This window comes from Triplophysa dalaica, chromosome 20 (genome assembly GCF_015846415.1).
Source record: "Triplophysa dalaica isolate WHDGS20190420 chromosome 20, ASM1584641v1, whole genome shotgun sequence".
Classification (NCBI taxonomy): domain Eukaryota; kingdom Metazoa; phylum Chordata; class Actinopteri; order Cypriniformes; family Nemacheilidae; genus Triplophysa; species Triplophysa dalaica.
In genome coordinates this window covers 12,362,473-12,387,644 of record NC_079561.1, presented here as the reverse complement: position 1 = coordinate 12,387,644, position 25,172 = coordinate 12,362,473, and the positions used below count along the sequence as shown (strand labels likewise).

The 25,172-nt window shown below is 38.2% G+C and overlaps 1 protein-coding gene across 3 annotated transcripts; it reads right to left on the bottom strand.

Annotated features, from left to right (window-relative positions):
• Positions 1-808: 808 nt before the first annotated feature.
• Positions 809-23,426, bottom strand: mybpha (myosin binding protein Ha). 3 transcript variants are annotated; one of them, XM_056732717.1, is made up of 14 exons: positions 23,240-23,426; positions 21,981-22,025; positions 21,577-21,642; positions 20,957-21,091; positions 19,913-20,080; positions 16,864-16,952; positions 16,576-16,771; positions 15,834-15,973; positions 12,085-12,244; positions 9,040-9,176; positions 5,619-5,805; positions 5,363-5,395; positions 2,315-2,356; positions 809-1,771 (listed from the first exon to the last, which is right to left on the bottom strand). In XM_056732717.1, exons 1-12 carry the CDS (start codon positions 23,412-23,414, stop codon positions 5,367-5,369), a joined length of 1,527 nt encoding a protein of 508 aa, XP_056588695.1. In that variant the 5' UTR covers positions 23,415-23,426; the 3' UTR covers positions 809-1,771; positions 2,315-2,356; positions 5,363-5,366. The 3 variants fall into 3 exon arrangements, with proteins under 3 accessions (XP_056588695.1, XP_056588696.1, XP_056588697.1); XM_056732718.1 differs by lacking the exon at positions 21,981-22,025; XM_056732719.1 differs by lacking the exons at positions 20,957-21,091; positions 21,577-21,642; positions 21,981-22,025.
• Between the last annotated feature and the right edge of the window lie 1,746 nt (positions 23,427-25,172).

Sequence of the window (25,172 nt, the reverse complement as noted above, 5' to 3'; positions counted from 1 at the left end):
TTTGTTTATGCTTATCAGTTCCTGTCTCCCCGTGGATCTTATAAAAGATACCCTTTGGGTTATACTCCATTGTCGTGCGCTTCTCTACACCCACTACACGTTGCAGCGAAATCAAGCATGAAATCAACAGATTATTTCCAAAATTATACATGAAACCGATAGGAATGGAGCGCTGCTTCATTGACTGATATGTTCTGACAGACGCCTTGATATTTTCCCTAGTTTGTTATTTCGTTTGCATGTACTTTAGATTTCGTGCTAAGAAAGTCAGTCTAAATGCAGTAGAATGTGCCTGCGGGGATGCGCATCGTCTAAGATAAGTGTAACTGTGCCTGGTTGTAGTTTTAGATGGTTCAAGAGGTGTAGATATTTATCGCAAGTCTGGATATAGACTTTGGTGCGACGTTGGACTTACACCCAATTTTTGTACTTCCAGCTGGTGAAACATGGTGTTTATTGTGAATTTATCTCTGTATCACTGTTTTCTACACATGTGTTCAGAAGAAACGTGGTTAGTCAATGTAGGATTTCTTGTGTGAAGAAGAATACACGTAATCCACAAGTGGTAATGAGAAAACAGGAAGTTGATAAAATGCTGCTTCAACACTGAGATGCACTGTACAACACAAACAATATTTTAAGCAGAAGCCAGTGATACCAGACAAACGTGTTTCTGTTTTTTATCAATTTCAGAATGTCATCAAGTTTGAAAAGACAGTTCTGTCTTTTTAAGTATTCACAAAATAGCGTTGACTAAATTATATTGTTGCAATTATGCTAGTCGATAAAAGAGGCTATTTGAGACATATGACAATTTTGACTTTATTACTGAAATATTTTGCATTACAGTGTTTCATTTTTTCAGACATGTTGCAATTTTTATAGTTTATGAGTTAGGTATCAATATTAGTCATTTTTGTTTCTAAGTAACACTCATCTGACACGTGGTGAACCTACATCCTGCAACCACAGCTGGGGTGGGTTTTTTTTAACGTAGTTAGTAACCCAACAGCAAAGCAAGGATGTCAAAACTCAAGATGAGTTGCAAACTGGCTCATGGGCAGAGACAATAGTTTGCTGCTTTGGATTGTGACACTTTGGTAATGTTTTGCGTTTAAGTAGAACTTAAGTCTGGAAATGATGATGTATCGTGTGAGTTAGTAGAAGTTAAACTGTCAATGCAGATGTTAATCGTGTTCACCTCTCTCTGTTCAAAGCTACTGAACAAGAACAAACGACCACAAATCCAAATTTAAACCCTTCATGCTTCCTTTACTCAACCAATATGGCATTGTTGAAGATATAGATCTGTGACCACTGTTCAAAACTGCACTGACTCTAAACTTTATCTTTATAAAGTGATACAGGCCGGTTTATAACAACACAGTTTAATCAATAAAACTCTCCACAGTGCAGGACCTTATCCAGAGACAAAATACAATTTAAAGAGCAAGCAGCTAATTCACAACCATTTGTGCAATATCATGTAAGTTTGTAATAAAGGGTGTCTTGAATTTATTTTCTTTTAATCGGAAACAGACTGCGTTACAATGAGGGTCTTATTAACAAAACAAACAAGTTGTAAATAGTGTGACAAGCAAACAATATACAATTATTTATAACCAAACTCCTCCTGTTAGCACTCAAGAATTGTTATAACCCCTAAAAGCAATTTTCAAATATTTCTTATATTTTATTCAAAGAAGTTATCATAGAAACAAGGTTGAGGCTCGGCACACTTCAGCTCGTCTTCCAGCACCACTGTAAACATCTGGAAAAGAAGAGAAAGTGGAAAGTCTCAGAAAAATGGAAACTCCTTTACCCAGAATGCCAAGTTTCACAAACAAGGCTTAGCTTAAGCCAGGACTATGCCTTAGATAATTGAGATATTTATGTCTTTTTATGTTTTAGAAAAAACATTACTGGTGTGTTCATCTTACGCGAAAACAATGGCACTGGTCTGTTTTGAAATATGTCAGTGCAAGTTATTTTCAGATAAGACAGTTCAAACATTTGTTTTAGTCTGGAACTTTTCTTAAGCCTTGAATGTGAAACAGTGTGGTTAATCGCACTAGATAGAACTTGAGCTTTGTTTATTTTCTACTTGTAGCATTTGTACTTTTCTAGCCTACTCTTGAACCAACAAGCATTGCTAGCCTGCATATGATAAAAACCTGGTCATGCTTTTTATTTGTCAGAAGTATATCACATACTGTAACTAATAAGTCACTTTTTACTATAGCAAAATTAGCATAAAAACAGGAGTTCAATCATTTTAACAGAAGCTTTGTGGTATAAATTCAAGTTTTCTCACCGTTTTATATCTAAGGTCTTGCTTTCTGCTCCTCATCAGGTACTGAAAGAGACAAATTAAGCCATAGCATCAATCTTTAAAAGTAACTGTGAGCCAAATATAAAATCAGTTTTAAATTGAAAATGAGCCTCACAAAGGGTGGGACAATAAAGAACCACCTAGTAGTAGTCAATAGAACACTCTAAAGACTTTGAGGAAAGTCATAAAGACACTCTAAGGTCTATGATGGTGAGGTTTGTATGAGCACCACTAACATTTTCTTTGATATTGATGATGTATTTTGTACTGAAAACAAGGTACTGGTTTCAAGTAAGGGGTGATACACAGCCAGACATGGAGGCCTCTGCATTAACATCCTTTAATGCATGGCTAGATGTGGAGTATCCCGCTTATATCATGATAATTTGCCAAGTTAAAGCTGATATTGAGTTATTTTCTTCAGTTAATTAAAAAAATTGATCAAACTGACTGGAACTGCCCAGAACCATTTAAGAACAGAGTTACGACACTTGCATAGACATCTTTTCGAAGAATGGAATGCGAAAGAAACTTGTGTCATGAAGTGACCAATAGTTACAATAAAAGTGCACTAAAGCCCATTCATTTCAATCCCTCCCAAAAGCATTTGCTGTACAGTTGGTGAAATAACGGCGCGATTAAACATTTTAACAAGTTGGCGGACATATCTTATATTCATAGATCTTATATTTATTGATCTACTATTCTTATTACTCTCCAGAGTTATGCTGCTATAAATTAGTCAATGTAGTATTCAGTGGACACAATGTGCTAAACATATTTAGCCAAATTTATGCAAATATAGTTGCTGTTATCTGTCCCACTAAAATCCATTAAAATAGGTTGATATTAAGGATTGTTTGAAACTATTGAGCGGTCCATGAACCATGTGACCACATGGCAGCGAGATCTATGAGCACTTTTCAACAATCGCGCCGAATTCCTCTCTTTGCTAAATCGGTTCACACCGTGCCGATCATGCCAGCCGGTACATAAATGGTTTCATTTTCCACGCAGGGCTGATAACGGACATTTTAAGAATGTAAATGCAAACGCTTCATGTGCTGCCTTGGTAACACAAGCGACTGAGCTATAACGGCTCTCGTATTCATTAGCATGAACAGAGAATAGTTTGTTATCGTGCCATGTCGAAACCAGGCTCACGTGAAAAAATAACTTTAACCGTCTCATACTGTGCTTGGAACTGTTTGGCGCGATGGTGGAAAGCGCTCAAAGTGTGTCGCAAATCTGTTTTCATCAGCTCTGGAACTACCTATGCATTAAACGCTTTAATTCACACCTTCAAGCCGAATCGAGTTTTCAAACAGACTATGGTATAAAACAGTTGTAAATAAGCTGCACAGCTGATCTTTGAAGGCCACTGAGGCTAACTTATGTTTAATAAAAGAAAAAAACGTTTTTTTTATTTCACTGTGTCTTTAAGAGATAAGTGAAGCTGCTATCAAAAACCTTTTGGGGTTAAAAATAAACAAAATTCATTTCAGCAATAGCATAATGATTTTAAGTCATGTCAACAAATGAAACCTTCAAAAGATTTTTAAAAATAAATTCCTGCAGTTGTTTTATGTGTTGCTTGTATTTGTAACAAATGCAACTTTTTGATCGCAAGTTAGGCAAACACTGGTAATGGGCGGTTTTCTCTTCGCTGCAATGTGGAAATGTGGTCATGTCCCTCTGTCACAGTTTCATTTTTAGCACGCACAGCCATTATCAGACCCGCTGGCCTCTTTGAGTGAGAGCGGCCACATTCTCACAGTTTGCAGTGGCCTCCATGTATGGAGATCCCGTAAGTGTAAACAGCTGCCATCGCATGTAAGAAACTGCGATATAAAAAACCCAACACAAAATGTGCTAAAGGGAAGAACAGGTCTGCAATATGTTTCTTCTTAGTACAGTATCTCTGTACATCCTGGAGGCACAGTGTGCATTCAGCAGTTTTTATGGACTCATAAAGAAATGAGTAAGCACTTAACAGACATACCTCAGTTCCACTTTATATTATGGTACAGAAATTCATTAATAAATACTTGCTTATTAATATGCTTATTGGTTGTACACTAAACTTCTGTAAACTTCAATGCAATATTGGTGGAAGATTGTTACACAGCATTTTGAGAAATGCTGTTATTCACTCTTGAGATACTGTGATGTCATACACTGATGGGTGCTTGTACGCCTGTATTTAGTGGAACTACACCGTTTCATGTGAATTTAGATAGTGAGTCATCCATGAGAATTATCTGCTGTTATAAAACAGACTCGCTAAAGAAAACACGATTAATAAGAAGTCACCATAATAGTATTGAGTGTTTCCTTTAGTTGGGCTCTTACCCTTGATTTATTATGGTTAGTTATTTGTTAGCTGTAATAGTGTGTTTCTGAAGCACATTTATAACAGCCAAGAAAAAACATCAAATTGTGGTGTCCTTCTTGTATGATTTGTGAATACTTCTTACACTTTATTTCTTACACTAAAATCCCAATACCTAAACCTAAAAACTACTTTATAAACAGTAAGTAGGAGGTTAAAAAGGCATAAAACGTAGTTATTAGTTAGTTAATAGTGGGGATGGACCATAATCTAAAGTTTGACCTGATTATATAATTTTGTCTATAGATGTAAATAAGTGAATCTTAATAAATGTGTTAGTGCAGATCATGTTTCACCGCAAAACACAAAGAAAGGAAACATTGCATTTGCAGCATTCAGAGATTTTTTCACTGTAACATTTCCATTATAAATCTCTTTTCGTTTTCAGATTACAGAGATGAGGATTATGTACTGTTTAAATGATATTTACTGTATGTGTTAAAGAAATACGAAATAAGTTCTACTTAATAGTTATGTTGAAACTTAAAATGTTGTATTACAGGAAAGAAAACTAAATAAAAATCACAATACAAATGTTACAAAACATATTTGCAAATTAAACAAGTGACTTTGCATCTGACAATATTTAAAATAATTTATAGAGTTTTTTTATTGATTTAGCAGAATGTTTAACTGACCTGTTTATTTCTTCTCTTCTTGAACAATCACCTCTGGTGAAAGAAAAGCGTAACTGATCAGCAAATGCCTTCATGTATACATTCATGCACATTACTCGTTACATACATGTCATTTTAAACCAGCTCAGCAAGCAAAATGCTTACTTGCAGTTCCACTTCAGGATAAACACCTCAAAGGATCACAGTCTCAACAATCAGCTAAAAATGCATTCACTAGCATTCGTTACAGTCACAGAGAAAATGATCCTGTACTTACTTTTGACCTCCAGCTTGCAGGCCACTGTAGCTTCACCCAGAGCATTCTTGGCCCTGCAAGTGTAGACTCCGCCATCAAAGTTGGACGGTTTGCGAATTTCGAGTGAGCAAACTCCCTGGCTGTTGATTTGCCTGTATTTGGGATCGTCCCCTATAACCATCTGATTCTTCAGCCATTCGATCTTAGGCTGCAGACACAGAACAGATAAACAAAGTAAGACATGGTTCCGCCATCTTTTCATGACTATTCTTGGTCTTGGGGCGAAGCCATGGCATAGCCTTAGGTTTCGTGTGGACAGAGAGCAATAGTTTACCTAGCGCTCTTCTATACTCTCTCTCCGGTCCGGCTCTCTGTTCCCGCCATCTCGTTTCCTAGTTACCTTCCCATTAGTGTTTCATTACCCACACCTGCCCCTTGTTAATTTCCCTTTGTCTGTCTCCCTTTAAAACGTCCTCGTGTTCATTGCCCTGTGCTCGTTCTTTATATGTGCCGTCCCGTGCTGTGCTGTGCCGTGCCGTGTCATTAGTTGCCTTGCCCGTGCTATATCCTGTCTGTAGATCCCTTACCTTGCCTGTTGGTTTGTGATGTTGTGTCGACTTGTTTTGATTTAGTTTTTTGCCCCCTTGTGGGAATTCTTTTCGTTTCTTGTTGTTAGATAGGGCTTGTTAGGGCTTTTGTTTTGTTCCTGTTTTCTAGTTTAAATAAACCTTTGTTTACCCGTCATCACCATCTGCCTGCATGTGGGTTCTTCTGCCTTGCCAAACTGTGACGTTAACCAAAGATAACGGCAAAGTCATTTGCAATGCATCAGTTTTGCCTGCACTTTAAACAGTAGATCAGGAGGTCTTTTTTCGAATAGTTTGTTTTCAATAAGAATGATTGAGTCAAAGCGGGTAACAGACCACTAAAGAGCAGGATTGTTGTTGAGAATTCACTTAAGGTTTGATAGCTGTTGTAAATAAATCACACAGTGATCATACTATCACTGTATCATACTTTTACAATTACCGTATGTCATACTTTCAGGGAATGTTCCTAATGTGACAGTCTCAATCCTCATTTACTTTCAGTTTGTAAAAAAGTCACCATAGGATATTCTTTAAAAATTCTGTTCTAGTACACAGAAGGGAAAATATCCGATTTGATAAGCAATAATAAGTGAAATAACAAACAATGTTAATAACACCAACAAAACTCATGGCAATTCACAACATTCTTACGAGGTATCTAATCAGTATGAAGTTGTATGAATCTTTTTATATTTTTGTAGAATAATTACAAAATCCTGTGAGATCAGGTTGAAATTTCTTTACATCTGAATTCAATTACTTGTGCCTCTCTATCGCCATCTCGGTTTAAATCATAAAATTGCAAGTACTTGTAGAGTTGTTTTTGATGCTGGTTGAACTATTCAAATTGTATGTGACAGTCCCATTTTTTATCACTAATGTAAACGTATTGTTGCGAATCAGAGTAAAGAAAGATCGTTTTCAACACACATTTTCATGTCCTTGGTCACTTACTGATTTTTGTTCATGTTTATCCAAAAATATTTACAAATTTTGTAACCCTGATTAAAGAAAGCGTAATTCATGGATGGCAAACCTTGACACATTTATTACATCCACAATAATGTTGTCAAATGCTGTAACTCAAACGATTCTAAACTGCAGTGCTAATGACCCTCTAGCCTCACTGAATTTATCCCTGACACACTGACAGGCATCATAGTGCTTTATATAAAATGTCACACGTCTCAGTCTCATGATTTCTGCCCACTCAAGCTCCATCAACTGGAACGGCATGTTTCTGTATTGCTTAGGTCATGTTTAAAGAAGCATTTTAGGATTCTGTTTGCAGTAACCTGATGATGCTGGACAACCAGTGATACCCAAATGAATCCTGACTAATCTTTCGGAATAAGAGAACCCTGCTGTTGAAAGCTCCTCTTGGGATAGGGTCTACACAGATGGCGTCTATCCGGTGCAAAATTTCTTCTCGCTTTCACCAGTTAAACTCGAAGGGTCCAAAACGCCAGCATTAAATTTGAGTAACATCATGGTGGCTTTGAAGGTTTAAAGTTTCCATATGCATCTAACAGGCTGAAGGCGCTCTGTGTTATTTCCAAATGGAAAGTGGCCCCCATCAAAATATGTGCTTACAGTTCTTATTTAAAATTTAACAGATCTCTGAATTTCTGGCTACTAGTTCACAATTTATTCACCCTACAAATGACCTTTTTCTATGCAGAAGAGAAAAGAAGATTTTTATGTGAAATGTCTCTGTGGTTTTGTGTCCATATAGTGGAAGTCAATAGGTTCCTAGGTTGTTTGGTTATCAAAATATCTTCGTTTGTGTTCTGCTGAAGAAAGACAGTTTGGAAGCAGGTCTGGAATGACAGTTCAACTGCAACAATATTTCCCTATTGTATTAATACGGTAATGTTTTATCACATTGCTTAGGCCATGCTTCAGTGAAGCGATATTGCACGTGCTACTAAATGGTTTTCCAAGTGTTCTTGAACCGAGAGAAAATACAGAAATCACAGCCTGAAATGAAGTGAACACTGACCAGTGTGCATAAACATTGAAACATCCCAGTGCTTTCATACTCTTTACTCATAGTCATTTTTTACTTTCATACTCGAATCACTCGACACGTCAGCCTTGTTACCATCAAATGGAGAGGACCCACATAACAAGCTTTATTAAGCAGGGATTATGGGCTGTCCTAGAATGCAGGTCCTACATCAGGACCTGCATTCAGCCTAGATTTGCATGTATCTCAGCTGTTCTCGAAACTTGAGTCTCCATTCCTCTCCTTGGGAATGACAAGCCAACGCAGTCCATACATGTCTATCTACCAGCTGGCTTCAGTGGTTAGCAGAACACCCAGTGGAGATATACTTCTTCTACTTTATGACTACAGCACATGTACTTCAGATTTATGGGAATACATAAGCTGTCTATTTATTGAGCTCAAACCCAAGGACGTCTGGATCTGATGATGGCATTGTTGGATTATCAACAGCTATTGTTAGATTATGATGACCGCTTCTTCAGAAGTATATTTGTAGCATATTGGCAACTTCTGGGACTCCAAAGATGCAGGCTGGATATTTTTCATTATAAACGACAGATAATATTGAAAGCGTTTAATATAACGGCAAATATAAAAGTTTAAGCAATGAAGATGATTGTACTTCTATTGGTAGTTGGCAAACTGCATTCCTGATCTTTTGCTTAACTCTGTTGCATTGCCAATGGCCTCTGTGACTTTGAATAACTCGAAAATGAATGACTTCGGTTGCTGGAAAGCCATTTTGAGCTTCTCTTTAGCCATCAAGTATTCATAAATTAGTATTTAGCTATTCATACAGTTTGTAAGCATTAACAAAAAGCATGTCAAACATCATCTGTACCTTTGGTGTTCCACGAACCGCACACAGTAGCTTCATGGTGTAGCCCACAGTTGCTGCCCTGTCGCTGAGGGGGGCTGTGAACTTGGGAGCTTCGCTGAAATCGTGTTCTTTGTACTCCAGCGGCTTGTAGACAATACCTACAGAACAGGGGACAACAACCTCAGCCGGGTCTGTCAGTTGTACAAAGGGTATAGCTACTTTATGCCATTAAGTCTAGACAACAATTTCTGTGTAGGGTTTGCTTATCTTATAGAAACCTTAACCTCAGAACATGCCCACAAACCTCCCACAGTTTGATATATTTTGCACCAAAAATGGATATGATCTTCTTCAAGAGGGGATCAAAAAACCTGATAAAATTGTAGTTTAGCATTTTGGTTGTATATTCGGACAATTTTCACTGTGGTTTGACTTTTTGCCAAATCAGTTTGTCTAATAAATCTCTTAAAGGTTTGGTGTTTTGCCCATTTTGTAACGTACGTCTCATATTTTGTTGGTTTGATTTAACATGAGGGGTCATTAAAAGCACAAATTATCACTGTTGGCAACTACTGTTCGTAGATACACATTGGCTGCTGAAAATCATGGGTCACTGACGCCACCATATTGAGCAGGGCAAGACTGTCAAAAAAACATATACAAGTGAATAAAGAAGATGTGGGTTTTTGTTAAAGTATAGTAAAAAAAAAAAATTCCTTATATGTATAAACTTATTCTACCATTATATATTTGCATTATTCTATGCAATGCAGTTTTAAATGCCTGCATGGATGAAGGATGGGAGAGGGTCTGCAGCTTTCGTGATTATAATCACATGTTGAAAAGCAAATCAGGATACTAATAATAGGCCTCCTGTTCCATGTGTTTGTGACCAAATTGGACTGTAAATGAATAGATCCCCTCATCATACTTCCTATGGTAATTGATAATAGCGGCATGTGCCTGAGAAGACGAGTATTTAAGCTAGGCTGGAAGAAGAGATGTCAGCTGCATTGCAATCCAACTCGGCTTTGTTTCAGCTTTGTGACAATAAAGTCTAACTTACTTTTGGTTTCAAAACCTTGACTTAAGAGTCGTTCTCCAGAATTAAAGAAAGAAAAACCACAACCAATTTTGATGGTTAATGATTTGTCTCTATTGATTAATTTATTGTCCGAAAATATGTATTGTCATAAGGAATAGTACTCGTGCACACTTGAAAAATGTGCTTTCTTTGCCAAAAGTTTGTAACTCCCCCTTCGTTGGTATGTTTATAGAGCAGTTTTGCCATTCCTAACGTAATGGCGCCGTTGACACATTCAAGGACTGGGCCAAAGCATTAGGAGTCGGACACCTCTTTCAAGGTGGGTGGTCTTTGGCCGATTTAAGCTGCAAAGTTGCAGCCAAAGGTCTATCTAAGCTTTCTTTAGTGAAAAACTGATTAATGTTGCATTTGAGAACTGTTCTGTTCAGCAAAACCTCTGCTTCGCAAAAAGGCACTTTGTACTGCAGAAGCATTCTGTCAGCAACAGCTCGGGATGAGAGGCTGAGGAACCCTCAGTAGTTTAATTTAACCGTCAACTGGATCCTTGTATTTTATGTGAATTCATGGCGAGGGAAGACTGACAGTTTCACACGACCACACCAGCATAATCCATGCTGTAATGCAGATGCACTTATGATGTGAGGAATGAAAACCATGATTAGCACTGACATCGCAGCCAATAGTTTTGCAGTAAGCATAATCGAAGTTGCAATATGAAGGCATGTAAACACCTTAATTGTATTTATGCTGCTCTGATCAAGGTGCTTCTGTCACGTACCTTAAGTACAAATTCAAGGTAAACATGACGGTCTGAAGTTTTACTTTCAACACAACTTGCTGTCAGTAGCCTTTGCTCCTTACCTTCATACAGAAACAGTATACCAATGAGCGTATACCACTGTTGTGGAGACATTTTTCATCAGATTTCTATATTCATTACGGTGCCGAATAACCATTAAATAGGCCTACGTCCACACAGCTGTGTTTTGCATTTGACGCGATTGACGCGAATATATTAAAATGGTAGCAAGTAACACACACCTACAGTACCGGAGAGCATTGTTTGTACTCTGTATTATAACAAATAATCAGATTTAATAACTTTAAAGTAAACGGGTGCAAATTAAGAGGTGTTCTCATGTCATGTAAACATGTTACTGCACTCTGATTATTGAAAATTATCGCTTTATTGATGCGCATAGTCCCGCTTCCGACTTGTGTGTGTGGAGTTTGCATGTTCTCCCCGTGCCTCGGGGGTTTCCTCCGGGTACTCCGGTTTCCTCCCCTGGTCCAAAGACATGCATGGTAGGTTGATTGGCATCTCTGGAAAAAATTGTCCGTAGGGTGTGAGTGTGTGAGTGAATGAGTGAGTGTGTGTGCCCTGCGATGGGTTGGCACTCCATCCAGGGTGTATCCTGCCTTGATGCCCGATGACTCCTGAGATAGGCGCAGGCTCCCCGTGACCCGAGGTAGTTCGGATAAGCGGTAGAAAATGGAATGGAATGGAATGGATGCGCATAGTCATTTGTGTAATGGTAAAAAAACGACCTGACTTGTTTAAGGACAATTCCTATTTTTCATGAAATATTGCAGCGTTTATTGTAAACAGTTTACCAATGCTGGCCACTCTCTTTTTAAAATTCATGTGCCCTCATAATCTTGAATTAAAATCTGAAAATGCCCTTACGCCCTCTCGCCGTGTTCCCAGGCGATTCCAACCGATGACCTTATTACCATGTTATACCAGTTGAGCTTCAGGTGTACAGTTTCTGCTATGTGGTCCAACAAATTATCTCCAACATTATCTCAAGCACTCTTTATACCTGACCCATTCTTATAATTCCACTGGTAGTCGCTGTAACCACAACAGTCTGGTGTTGAAGAACATCTCCATTGATGGCCATTCAAAGGAAGTTCTCATGGTGGGAAGGTATTCCCACCAACTTCATTGTAACTTTACTGTAACCAACTTCACACGCCCATGTGATAAACGAAAAACAAAAGAAGCGACGTGACCTTACCTGTTTTCTGAATATGAGCAATGTTTTTCGTGACTGCCGCGCTTTCGCTCCTTCCGACCATGTTTTCAGTGAAAACTCTGAAGCTGTATGAATTTCCCATCACAAGGTCAGAGACTGTGGCGTTGAGCCTGTGGAAGTGCTCTAGAACCGTGAACCAGTCCTGTCAAAAACAGCATTACTGTTAAAACAAATCCGTACACAGGACTCTTGACTTTACTATTACACGTGTTAATAGAAAACTGAGTATTTATAAAACAAATAAAAATACATGGATGATTCAGTAAACGTCGAAACCATTTTTTAGCATTTGGTACAGTAATTTAGTGCAAAAACCTACGATCTAGAATCAAGTTTGAGGTGATAAATTTACAGGAATGTAATAAATGATATGTCCCTATGTCCCTAAATCAGTAGTGATATTGCCATATATGTAACATATAAGATAATAATATTATTAACACATATATACATCTTCTGGATGTATGAAGATAAATGTTTAGAACATATTTACATTTAGATTTAGTCATTTAGCAGACGCTTTTATCCAAAGTGACTTACAGAGACTCAATAAGCAATATGTCAAACAGGAGCAATAATACAATAGGTCCTAATACAAAGTAACAAGTTTCAAGAAAAGCTAGACCAATACCTGTTGTGAGCAAGAGAGAGGGTTAGCTTTTAATTTTTGTCTATCGAGTATTCACAGAAGAGATAGGTTTTAAGTAGGTTTTTGGTGTTTCATATGGTTGACCAGACTGAGTTAAGAAGAATGTTCCAACAGGAAGGAGTTGTTAAGGAGTCCAGTGATGGTCCTGTAAGCAAGCATTAGTGACTTGAATCTGATACGGGCTTCCACCGGTAGCTAGTGGAGAGAGATACAAGGGGTGTCAAATGAGCTCTTTTGGGCTCTTGGAAGACAAGGCATGCTGCCGCGTTCTGACGCATGCGCATTCTGATGTAGTGCCCGTGTGGTCAGAAGGCGCATGCGTCAAGTGATGCTGACACTGTCATGTAGCTTGTGTGTTTGGTTGCGTTGCAGTCTGAGGAGTCAGAAAGCTTCCTAAACTACCTTGATTTGCATTTTTGGGAGAAATGGAGGTCGTACAGATGTTAAACTACTTGAGGGTTAGTAATTATTTGCAAAATGTTCATTTTGGGCCGGAGTTACCCCTTTGTTCTTATCTTTGCTGATCTTTTGCTATTCCTGCTTGTGTCCCACGGTTACTTCATGAAAAGGTTGAAATAAGATCGTGGATGACAGTAATGTGAATGATGGAGCATCTAAACCCAGGAAAGGTTACGTATTTTATTGAAACCAAAACAAGCATCTGCAATGTGAAGAAACCAACCGCCTTATTTAATAGCTTCCTCCAGGCCTAAACAGTGACCTCATTAATTATGAATGTCAACTGTATATTTAATTGATGCTAAATAGAAAATTAGATTATAACCTTAGTTGTGAACTTTGTCACTGAACTCTTGAGTCACTATAGTATTATTCTTTGTGTCTGTAGAGGAATATTATTTGCATGGGCATGTAGGCTAGCTTGTTGTTCTGCCTTGTCCTTAGGAAGGTGAAGCTCAGATCAAGTGGTATGTGGCAACATTTTACAACATAATTAATATTCCACTTTTTAAAAATAATCTTTACCAATACTCGATATATTTACCTTGTAAAGCTAGTTACATCTTAAATGTAGTTTTAGGCTTTAGGCACAGGTCTAACTTAAAAGCAAAATTAAACTTTGGTACAGTGTTGGATAAGCAGATTAAAGATATTTTAACATCATGTCGACTACGATTAAGTTTAGTTTGCTGTCCCACCCAACACTATCAAAGTTTAAAAGTTGCTTTAAAATGTTGGGGACATTCGGAAATATAGGGTTTCAGACAATTTGATTTTTAATCTAAGTTTAAGTTTAAACAAAACTAGTAAGTAACTAGGCCTAGTAAATCAATATATTTTAATTATATTATAGTCACCTAACTTTTACAGATTTCTTACAGATGCAGTGATACGGAAGTTTCTTCACCAGGGGCCCTTTGGGGATGGCAATATAGCAAAAACTAACCAAGATGTAGGAACACAAAACTGCAGGGCTTTATCTAATCCACTAAAAATGCAAAATGTTCTGATTCTTATGCCTGTTTATTGTTTTGATTGATTGTGCAGCTTGATACGATTTTTTTATATTTAATTTACTTTTTCTAGCTTATTGTTCATTTAATGTACGTTTAAAGTATGGAATGTGAGTACAAAGATCCCGTATTAAAAGATCAAATATTAAACCATATATTTCATAATTAAACGATTATCGCATATATAAGTGAAAATGTCACATGTATGTCTAATGTATACATAACACTTAATTAAGAATACATATATCTCACATATATAAATAATTATAAACATTCCATTTACGACAATAAATATATTATACATATATAAACATAGATTTTTTGTGGTTGACATATATCAATATATGAAAGTGTCAATTTTCTAATAGTGTCTTTTATGGTTTGGGCATATACAAAATATGTATTTTATATATGAATATTCAAATGTGCACATATATTACATTTCCGTTTGCTGAAAAAGTACTGTGACTTTTAATAATGTCTTAAAATACATCTTATTTAAAACACTCTATTCTTAAAAGTGATGCATATTACAAATAGTATTACATTTAGGGATGCGTGTTCCCCTTTGGGAAATAAAGTGCATTAATTACATACTAAACCTACAGTGCGTGCTAATCAACCACACCATCAGCAGGTGCTAAATTCTTGCTGAATTCCCCTTTCGGTTAAATATGATGAACAGGATAATTTGTGTCACTAAATGAAGTTTAAGGCCTAAAAATACACCTCGGGTGGGTTCCATCTTATAAACACGTCGTAAACAAAACCATATCTACAACAGGTGTCAAAGTTGTGACTTTGACATTCAAGACTAAGTGATTTTTTATTTACAACATACATACAGAAACTTGTGATCAGTCCGGCCATTTAGTATTTGATTCCTCATCGTGATAGTCTCTGAGTGATGAGCTGTCATCGCCCACAACTCTCTGTCTGTCAGCGCTCACATCTTCCTAACTTTACGATCTCTTACCACAACCCATGTGACCCAGACCTCTGACACCCGGATACAAGCTTATAGATAGACGAGTGGGATGTCCATATACAGACTCTCAGACTCTTGCTCTAGATTGACTTGGCAGATGTCTAAATAAAGCTTTGCCTTTAAGTATGATGGCAATCGTCCCAAAACAAGGGCCCCTAAGTAGTGTCTGCTGTTCTGCTGGTAGTTATCACAGTCTAAAGTGATTTCAGTTGGGTGTCAGAACAATGGCACATCTGCCCAGAGGCAGACTTTCAGAAAACCATCTGAATAGTTTTAGAATAAGTCACTCAAAAATGAAAATTCCTTCATCATTTACTCATCCTTATGTCATTCCAAACCTGTATGTCTTTACTTCTTTAGAACACAAAGACGATATTTTGCAGAATGTTGGTAACCAAACAATACTGACCCCATTGACTTCCATTGTAGAGACATGAAAGCTCTGAGATATTTCTCAAAATATCTTCCTTTGTGTTCCATGAGGGTGAATAAATGATGACAATTTATATTTTACTGTGAACCATCCCTTTAAGATATTTTGTACTTTGTACGCAAAAAATTGCAACATTTTGATACATTTTTACACCATCAATCCCATAATCACCATCAACGGATTACTTACTCCAGTTTTCTTGTCTGCCTTCTGAACGGTGTATCCTGTGATGTCAGTGTTGCCGTTGTCTTTGGGAGGGGTCCATTCCAAAGCTGCATTGAAGCCCCAGGTGTCAACCAGTTTGGCTGAGGTAGGTGGTCCAGGTAGATCTACACATAGATGTTCAACCATTAAAATTAATCTAGTCTTAGATTGGTCATTTGACACAGTGGCTGTGTCCCAATTCGGAGGGTGAGTTCTTTGAAGGCTGGATTTAAAGTCCGATTGCCTCACAGCAGCACGACTGAAGGCTGGTAAGGCTGTCCCGATTCAAAGGTTGCTTCAAAAGCAGCCTCAAAATGCGACCTTATTTCCGCGGGTGTTTAAGGATAGAACGAATGTATCCTTCACAGCTTGGCTATCTTGAGATTCATCGCACGCCTGTTACGGCTTGAAATTTTAAAAATAATCATACAAAACTTTTGTTAAATAAACCTTTAAAAAAGTCAGAAACTTCTCTGCTGTGTCCTGCTGCTGTCAACGCGCAACATGAGCAGCAATTAGGAAATCCCCGCGAGGATAGGCCGTCTCATTTCAAGTTCGGTATTTGGACTTTTGAGGCTGCATACTTTGAAGAACAAGTGCTCATTTTTAAGTCTGCGACCTTAGAATTGGAACACAGCTATCATCACTGAACTAAGAGTGGAAATGGGAAGTGAATAGAAGGAGACTGCACAGAAATGAAAGGTCTCTGGATCAGGCTGCGTCTCACCGACGATCTGAATAAGAAGGGAAGTCTTGTCTTCAAAACTGTCCACCTTCACGGTCATCTCGTAGACACCGGAGTCCTCTCTCTCCGCCTTGCGGATAAAGAGTATGCTGTCCTTGTCGCTGTTGCGGATGTTCACCTTCTTTGTATCCAAAGGCTGGCCATCCTTGATCCATGATATCACTGGTTTAGGTTTGCCCTATAAAACAGAAAATATATGATTGACAAAGGATCACGGGATGTGTGACCTGCATTTAAACATCACAGATATGTATTAAAGACGTGACTTACAATGAACGGGATGACAAGGTTGATCTGTGCTCCAACTTGCCTGGTGTATTTTGACCTCAGGGCACGGGGCATACGAATCTTGGGCCGATCTGAAAGAAAGATTTATAGGAAAGCTTTGGGATAGGACATTTATTTTAAAAGTCTTAATCATAACATCCTTTAAATTGGATGGAATTCCTTTTGTTTCAGTGGGTTAATTTATGCTGCATATTGGAAAGTTAAACCATAGCAACATATCTTAGATCAGTGGTCCTGAAACTTTTCAGACCAAGTACCTTTAATAAAATGAGTTGTTCCAAGTACCACCTAATGACCGCCATAGAAAATCACATGAATAAACATTGAAGTTAATAGTAGAGCTGAGAGTTTTTACTTATGATTAGATATAGCTTGTCCTCCAATTCTAATGTATTATTAATAATTCAAACACTTACAAGACACAAAACCCTTTTTTTGTAAACAGATGGGGGATTTTTTTTGCTTTGTGGGGACTTGCAGAAAGACTACAAACCTAATTTAAAGACAGATAACATGGAAAGGATATTTGACACAGATGATAGCCTAAGTATTAATATGTGCATAAACAACTGTATATAGCAAGCAGATATCTAGGGATCAGATTATAAATGGGACAGGTGTGTTATAAGGTGATGGTTACTGGGTCTATTTTAATTTGGTCTGTCTCGTTTCACTTTGTATTCGACTCAAACTTTACTGCAGTGGCTCTTGACAAAGCGGCGCGTCAAAACTAAATCGCAACGTGCGCTTCATTGATTTAACCTCCATATACCACAAAAGACGATATTTTGCAGAATGTTGGTAACCAAACAATACAGACCCCATTGACTTCCTTTGTATGGACATAAAAGCACTGAGCTATTTCTCAAAAAATCTTCTTTTGGGATCCATACAACTATATTAAAATTGCACATGGGCTAAATAAGATGCATTCTGTATTTATGATGTGTATCTTTTGAAATTGTATTTACATTTAGTCATTTAGCAGACGCTATATCCAAAGCGACCTACAAATGAGGTAAACAATGGAAACAATTGGAACAACATAAGGAGAACAAAAAGCATAAGCTCAGCAAAACTGGTCTCATATTGCCTACCACAGTATACAAAGCTAAGGTTTTTTATTTCTTTGTTTTATTTAAAACAAAAAATGAATCTAAAGAGTTATTAGTTTCCTGTCATGTCTTCGAGTACCACTAGCGGTCCACATACCATAGTTTGAGAACCACTTAGATGATCCAAATATAGATCTATGTGAAACACTTCTTCAGGTCAACATCTCTGATATTAAAGGCCAGCATTTGGGAACTGGAGACTTGGAGTAGTTTCTTGAATACATGTAATCTATTTCATAGAAGCATAGCCCAATTTTAACCATGTATACAACCAATACAAGTATAATAAATAAAGTGACGTGGCGATTGTCAACTGACATGATTCATTATGACTACAGTTAATCTTTTTCATCATAATATTCAAAAAGACTAGTACCAACCTAAACTCAAGGAAACTGTCCTTTCTCTAGATAGTTCCACCAATGAAACAGCCTCGAAACTTACGCTGTTCTCTCCGAGCAAACGATGATACTATCACTCAGCAGAGAGCTCAACATCCCAAATACCGCTCAGCAGGCCTGTAATCCTCCCTAATAACTACATTTCCCAGTTATGTCCCAGGACTGCAGGAGCACCACGCTCATTCATTATTAAAGGAAACTATTTGCACCTTGTTTCTGTCTGTGAAGCAGTACAGATTGCTGACGCGGTTCATCTGTGAAGGTTAGGTCACATTCCTCTGCAGAGTGCCTCGCAATACCTGACCTGATTTCCCTAACGTTTGCGCTTGTATGTGTGAAACCCTTCTTTCAAACCTATTAACAGGCGACGTTTGAACATGTAATCCTGTATGAGGTCTTGAATCGCTGCCATCCTTCACAACATTCACAAGCTAAACCCAAATATATGAACACATCGGACCCTTTGATTCTGTATAATGCTAACATATAGTCAGTAAGTTTGGCCTATTTATAACATTGTGTAATAATAGTAACAATAATGACCGGAGTCCAGAAACTCTATTGGGTTATTTTAAACAAATAAAGATGGTAATATATGTTGATCTTTGTAAAACCATGAAAACATTATAAGTTGTATTTAAAAAATGTGGGGTAACTCATTTTTTTATCATTTTCAATGCAAAACTTTAAAAGCTACTGTAAGATGCGGATTTGTTAAAAAAAAACTTCAATCCATTGAAACCAGTGAGATATTTTCTTAGTTATTCAGTAGGCACAGAATTCCTATTGAAAATAATGGATATCTAAAGTACATATTTACATCAAACCAGAAATCCAAACGTAATTCTTTATGTTTGAACAATAAAGTCAAGGTCAAGTTCCACGTTGGGCAGTGAGACACCAACAGATCCACCATTGAAAGTGGTCAAGTGCATAAACACCAAATACAAACAGATCTTGGCCCTGCACCTGTCACACAAGTCACGCTAGGCGAGGGTAGCTTAAGCATTTCAAATGATCCTTTCACTAGATAAATATGCTTATAAAAATACAGGATTATTCATAACCACCTTCGCTACATTTAGAAGGACAACATATGTGTTTACAACAGTCCTTAGCCCGCAGGCTCAGATTGCATTGACAGCCTTGACTCGGGTCTTTATGTTTGTAATTTAAATGCTAATGAAAGCTCTTGTCAGCACAAGCCAATCGGATTTATATACCCACAGCTGTTGAAACCATTGAGGGGAAAAGAGGTAGCACACGGCCCATCCACTGACGAACTCGCGCTGTAACCTGAGCTTCAACGTTTTTCTACGTTTGTCGGGGCTTTCTTTTATTATATCTACATTTATGCATTTGGCATACGCTGTCATTCAGAGTGACTTACAATGAATTCAAAGTATACATTTTGTCAGTATGCGTGTTTCTTGACCTCCATGACCACTACCAGTTGAGCTACAGGAATGTAAACTACAATGTAGCCAGTGTAGAATAGGTGACGTAAACTCTCACCCAAGATCTCTCGGATGACAACAGGCTGAGGCAGGGTGGCAGGCTCGCTCCGGCCTCCAACATTCACGGCCACCACACGGATGTTAAGCAGGTCCCCGGTTGTCAGGTTCTTGATGACAAGGCGGTTGGAGGGGTTGAGCTCGACATTGGCGACCACCCATTCAGAAGCTGCAGGGTGTAAAATGTATAGACGATGAAAACCTAACACTGCATTCACACCAAACGCGAATTAATGTTTTGTGTTAGTACATTGGATACAAAGTCAATGCAAAGACACATACTCGCGGTAGGCGGTGCGAACGCGCGTCAATTTCGTCTTTAGCGAAAATAACAAACTTTTCCCGCGAGTAATAAAGAGCATGGAACACGATTGTACGCATTTGGTGTAAACCAATCATAACATTGGGTTCACACCAAATGCGAATTAAGCGTTTTGGGCGGTAAATTACATACACAGTCAATGCAAAGACGTGTTTAAACTCGAATTCGAAGCAGGCTTTGTGAATGACGGGAATCGGGTTGCGAGAATGCGAGAACGTGCTTCAATCTCGTCTTCCGCGAAGGTTGAAAATATTTGTCAGCTCGTATCTAATGTGAAAATAACGAACTTTTCCCGAATGGAATAAAGAGCGTGGAACACGATTGTACGCATTTGGTTTGAACCCAGCATTAGAGTTTGAGAAACAAAATTCGTTTGGATGGAACCTTAAGTAATCGCAAGATCAAATAAGAATTTAAAAACACAAAAACATGATGTCATGGTGATGTCAGTAGAGCTCCGCAAATCTAAATGTGGTGTGTGCAGATAGAGTGACTGTTGGTTGAAAGCATCTCTTCCTAATAGGGATACTTACTGGGGCTGGTTATAAATTAGTCTGCTGACGACACTTCTAAGACAGGTGCTACAACAGATAGTCATACAACCTACTTTTCTGGTGACATCTGATAGTTCGGAATGGTTTGGTTTCAAGATGAAGGCTTGATGATTGAAACACCAGCCATGATCTAACAAGCTTATCAGCAATATTGAGGAAATGTACGCACATCCTTCCTTGCAGTATTCCACGGTGTATCCATCCAGTCCACCCTTTCCGATGGTCTCGGGGGTCCTCCATTTAAGAGTGACTGAGTCGTCATTGACATCGACCACGGTGAGGTTTAGAGGAGCACTTGTGGGCACTGCACATTCAGTAGACACAAAAGACCTTCTGTTAAAGTATTATGAGAGGCAAATTGAAGGATTTGATGAACTGGTGGATTATAAAGCCATAAGTCTCAAGAAACAACAATCGGCATCAAGGACCAGAACCAACGATTGAATAATTGGGATGGATGGGTAAATGAATGGACAGGTGTCATAGAAGATGGATGAATGGATGGAATTTGGATGGATGGAGTTGAGTGGTTTGGGGGATAGACGATTGGACAAGTGGATAAATGAATTGATCTGAATTGGTGAACAGATAAATGGAATTTGATAAATGTTTGGGGTTAGAATGAATAAATTAAGGGATGAATAGATGTATTTGGGTTAATGAATGGACAGGTGTCATAGAATAGACGGATGCATTGGTGGAATTTGGATGGATGGAGGGATCTCCTTAAAAGGACAGATGATGGATGGATGGATGGATGGATGGATGGATGGATGGAGTGATGCTTACCTGCTGAAGGTGGTGGTGTTGGTGCTCTAGGTGGTTCTTCTACAGGTGCAGGTTCAGCAGGGGCAGCTGATGTTCACACATGCAGGAATATTAGGATTATAATGGAATCTTTCAAATAATTTAAAGTATTAAAATACGATTGAATTTTAAGGTTTTTAAGATTTTACCATCCGCTTTAAACTGATATTTTTCGTAATTAAATTGTAATACCTAAGTATAAATGGTAATTTTCTGAAGGTTAAATCTCAAAAAGATTCTAAACTCAAACTCTGAAATGAACCCTTTTCCACATAGAGGTCACTAGATTCTACAGCTACAGTATCTCCTCCACTCAAGTGAACATCTTAAAAACTTTTAAAACATGTTAAATCAGAAAGGGTTATGTGAAACCAAAAGAGCTTTACCATCAGCTTGAGCATCAGTGGGAAGAGGCGCTTCCTCAGCTGGGCCTAAGAGCAGATTGTTACACTTTTATTAGCTCTTTGCTGCTCAAAAGCCGCTCAAAACATTCTTCTTCTTCGAAATACTTTCCTTAACCATGCTACATGCTAGTTCACCTGTTAGTTTTACATGTAAACACTCAAGCAATAATCAATAATTACCTTAGCATATTGCAGCCCGAGCTACAAGGCAGATACAAAGACGAGCTGAATGAGATGGAAACAAGCGGCAGACCACAAAAGTGTCGTGATGTAGCTTTTCCCCTCAAGCTGTGAAAATATCAGCTTCCTACACTCTTAAAAATAAAGGTTTCTGAAGAGTACTTTGTAGGAGTGTATGTCTTAAATGAGCCATTAACATTCACACAACCTCAAAAGGTTTGACAGACTATAAAAAGACAAGAAATGAAGAAGCGACAAACCAGGCTATTCCATGGCATCGCTGTGAAGAAGCCTTACTAGCACCTTTATTTCTAAGAGTACAGACAACAAAAGATCATGTAAATATTTTGTTAAATATTCATGAAGGCACAGGCATGTAAGAGACATTTTGAAAGCACAGGCTAGTAGTATCGGCCAACATAGGTGACATGACCTATAACATTCGTATAAATAAAATACACCGATTATAATGTTCAACCTTGTTATCTTTACCCCTAGCGGGGGTCACATGTCAATGGTCAGCAGCCGTCTTAGCAGCAGGGGTAGAAATAGCTAGTGTTAAATAAATGTTAGGTGATGTTAGGTACATGTTAGTGGGTAGGTGGTCAATTTGAATGCCTCCATACACATCAGTATATGTCTCCAGCTGTATGTGATGTAAATGATACACTGAACTACACTATTCTGAATCATGTTATTGACCTATCCGAATCAAGTATTCCAGGAGGACATTTAATAGCTAGTCTGGTTTATGTTTCATGTTTATCCTCTCTTAAGCAAATAGTGAAGATTTTCATTCTCCTTTTTAAAACACTCCCATAAACATTTATGTTGCTTTCATAACAGTATAATAAAGCAAATTGTTATTGCTGCTAAACTGGCACCAGGATGTCTTATGGGCTTCATTCATTTCATATTTATTTTACAAAAAATGTTTTACAACAACCACAGACTCCACTGAAAAAATAATACTACACTGTTACAACATTAAAACGTAATACAATACTATGTTTATCAATAATCAAAGAGCGAATGAAGTACGCTCAACATTGCTTTAGTACCTTCAGGAGCAGGTGCTTCTGGGGGGGTAGTGTCAGCTGGGGCAGGTTCTTCAGCTGGTGGTGGTGGTGCTTCTGCGGGGGGAGCCTGGGGCGCAGGCTCGGGCTCTGCCGGCTTCTCCTCTTTAACAACAGCCATCTTGGCTGATTTTTTAATGGGTGCTGGTTTGGCTGGCATGGTGGGAATACTCTACTGGGCTATGTCTTTGGAGACATCCAATTTATATGGACTCTGAACTTGGACTCCTCCTTCTCTTTAAATAGCCACCAGTACATTTAAGTGTGAACTGGCCTTATCAGCTCATAACCCTAAACTTAAGAGAGGTTCTTGGCCCATTATATGAAGCAGGGAGTCACACTAAGACTTTTGCTTGACTTTATATCACTCGGCTTTAATGCTTTAAATATTTTGGACCCTCAATTCCTCACGACTTTTCTCTCCCTTTGGAAAATTGTATTATAGTAAAAGCGTAGTAACCTTGTTTTTTAGAGGGAGCTTGTTTGTTATTTGTAGAATCAGTCGTAGTATCCCGTTGTTAAAGCAGTCTGGTGGCACTACAGTGTTTACTACGGTTTTACTTAAAAATAATAATAATACAATAACATTTATTAATTGAGCAGACGCTTTATCCAAAGTGACTTAAACATAGAGAGCATTAACATTTTAGTTATTAATAAGAACAACCTTGGTTAATACTTCTTAAGGGCTCTTTTATTTTTCTCATTTTGTTTGAGGTTTGTCGCCCTCTTCTGTGTAAGCTTTGTAAATGCAGCTTGATGTATAGCGACCACCAGTGCTTTGCAAAATTGTCCTACAGAAGATACAAATCTTCCAGCTTGCTCGCAAGTAAATACTGTTGTGTTCAAAATTATTCAACCCCCACCGAAATTGATTGTTTTGGTCGGTTTGACATTGATTATGATCATTCAGTCATCCTGCTTACAATTAAATCAAAGAGGCACGTGTAGGTCAGACAAATATAACATAACATTTATAATGAAATAACCACAAATGTCTTTTCTGAGCTCACATCATTATCAGTTTTATTCAACCCCCAAGTGACATTCAATCTTAGTACTTAGTACAACATCCTTTTACATTTATAACAGCTTTTAAACGTGAAGCATAGCTTGACACAAGTGTCTTGCAGCGATCTACGGGTATCTTCGCCCATTCATCATGGGCAAAAGCCTCCAGTTCAGTCACATTCTTAGGCTTGCGCACTGCAACTGCTTTCTTTAAGTCCCACCAGAGGTTCTCAATCGGATTTAAGTCTGGTGACTGCGATGGCCACTTCAAAATGTTCCAGCCTTTAATCTGCAACCATGCTCTAGTGGACTTGGAGGTTTGCTTGGGATCATTGTCCTGTTGAAAGGTCCAACGTCTTCCAAGCCTCAGGTTTGTGACGGACTGCATCACATTGTCATCCAATATCTCCTGGTACTGAAGAGAATTCATGGTACCTTGCACACGCTGAAGCTTCCCAGTACCTGCAGAAGCAAAACTGCCCCAAAGCATGATTGACCCCCCGCCATGCTTCACAGTAGGCAAGGTGTTCTTTTCTTCATAGGCCTTGTTAAAACATAGCATTGATCCATGGGCCCAAACAGTTCTAATTTTGTTTCATCAGTCCACAGAACACTATCCCAAAACTTCTGTGGTTTGTCCTCAGCAGTCACATGGGGACTTTTCTCCACTCTACGCTTCAGGCAGCGCACAGCAGTCGAAGTCAGCATCTTCTTTCTGCCACGACCAGGTAGCGTTTCAACAGTGCCCTTTGCCTTGAATTTGCGAATGATGCTTCCTATGGTGTCTCTTGGTATGTTTAACATCTTTGCAATCTTCTTATAGCCATTGCCCTTCCTATGAAGAGTAATCACCTTTTCTCTTGTCTTCCTGGACCATTCTCTTGACCTCACCATGTTTGTAACCACA

What these genes read in the sequence shown, in the direction of transcription:
- mybpha (XM_056732717.1), bottom strand. Translation starts at nt 23,414, where the DNA reads ATGCCAGCCAAACCAGCACCCATTAAAAAATCAGCCAAGATGGCTGTT. An exon ending in AGAAGCACCTGCTCCTGAAG is followed by an intron (nt 22,026 to 23,239) that starts GTACTAAAGCAA and finishes ATCTGCTCTTAG; the next exon opens with GCCCAGCTGAGGAAGCGCCT. An exon ending in CCTTCTTATTCAGATCGTCG is followed by an intron (nt 15,974 to 16,575) that starts GTGAGACGCAGC and finishes ATCTATGTGTAG; the next exon opens with ATCTACCTGGACCACCTACC.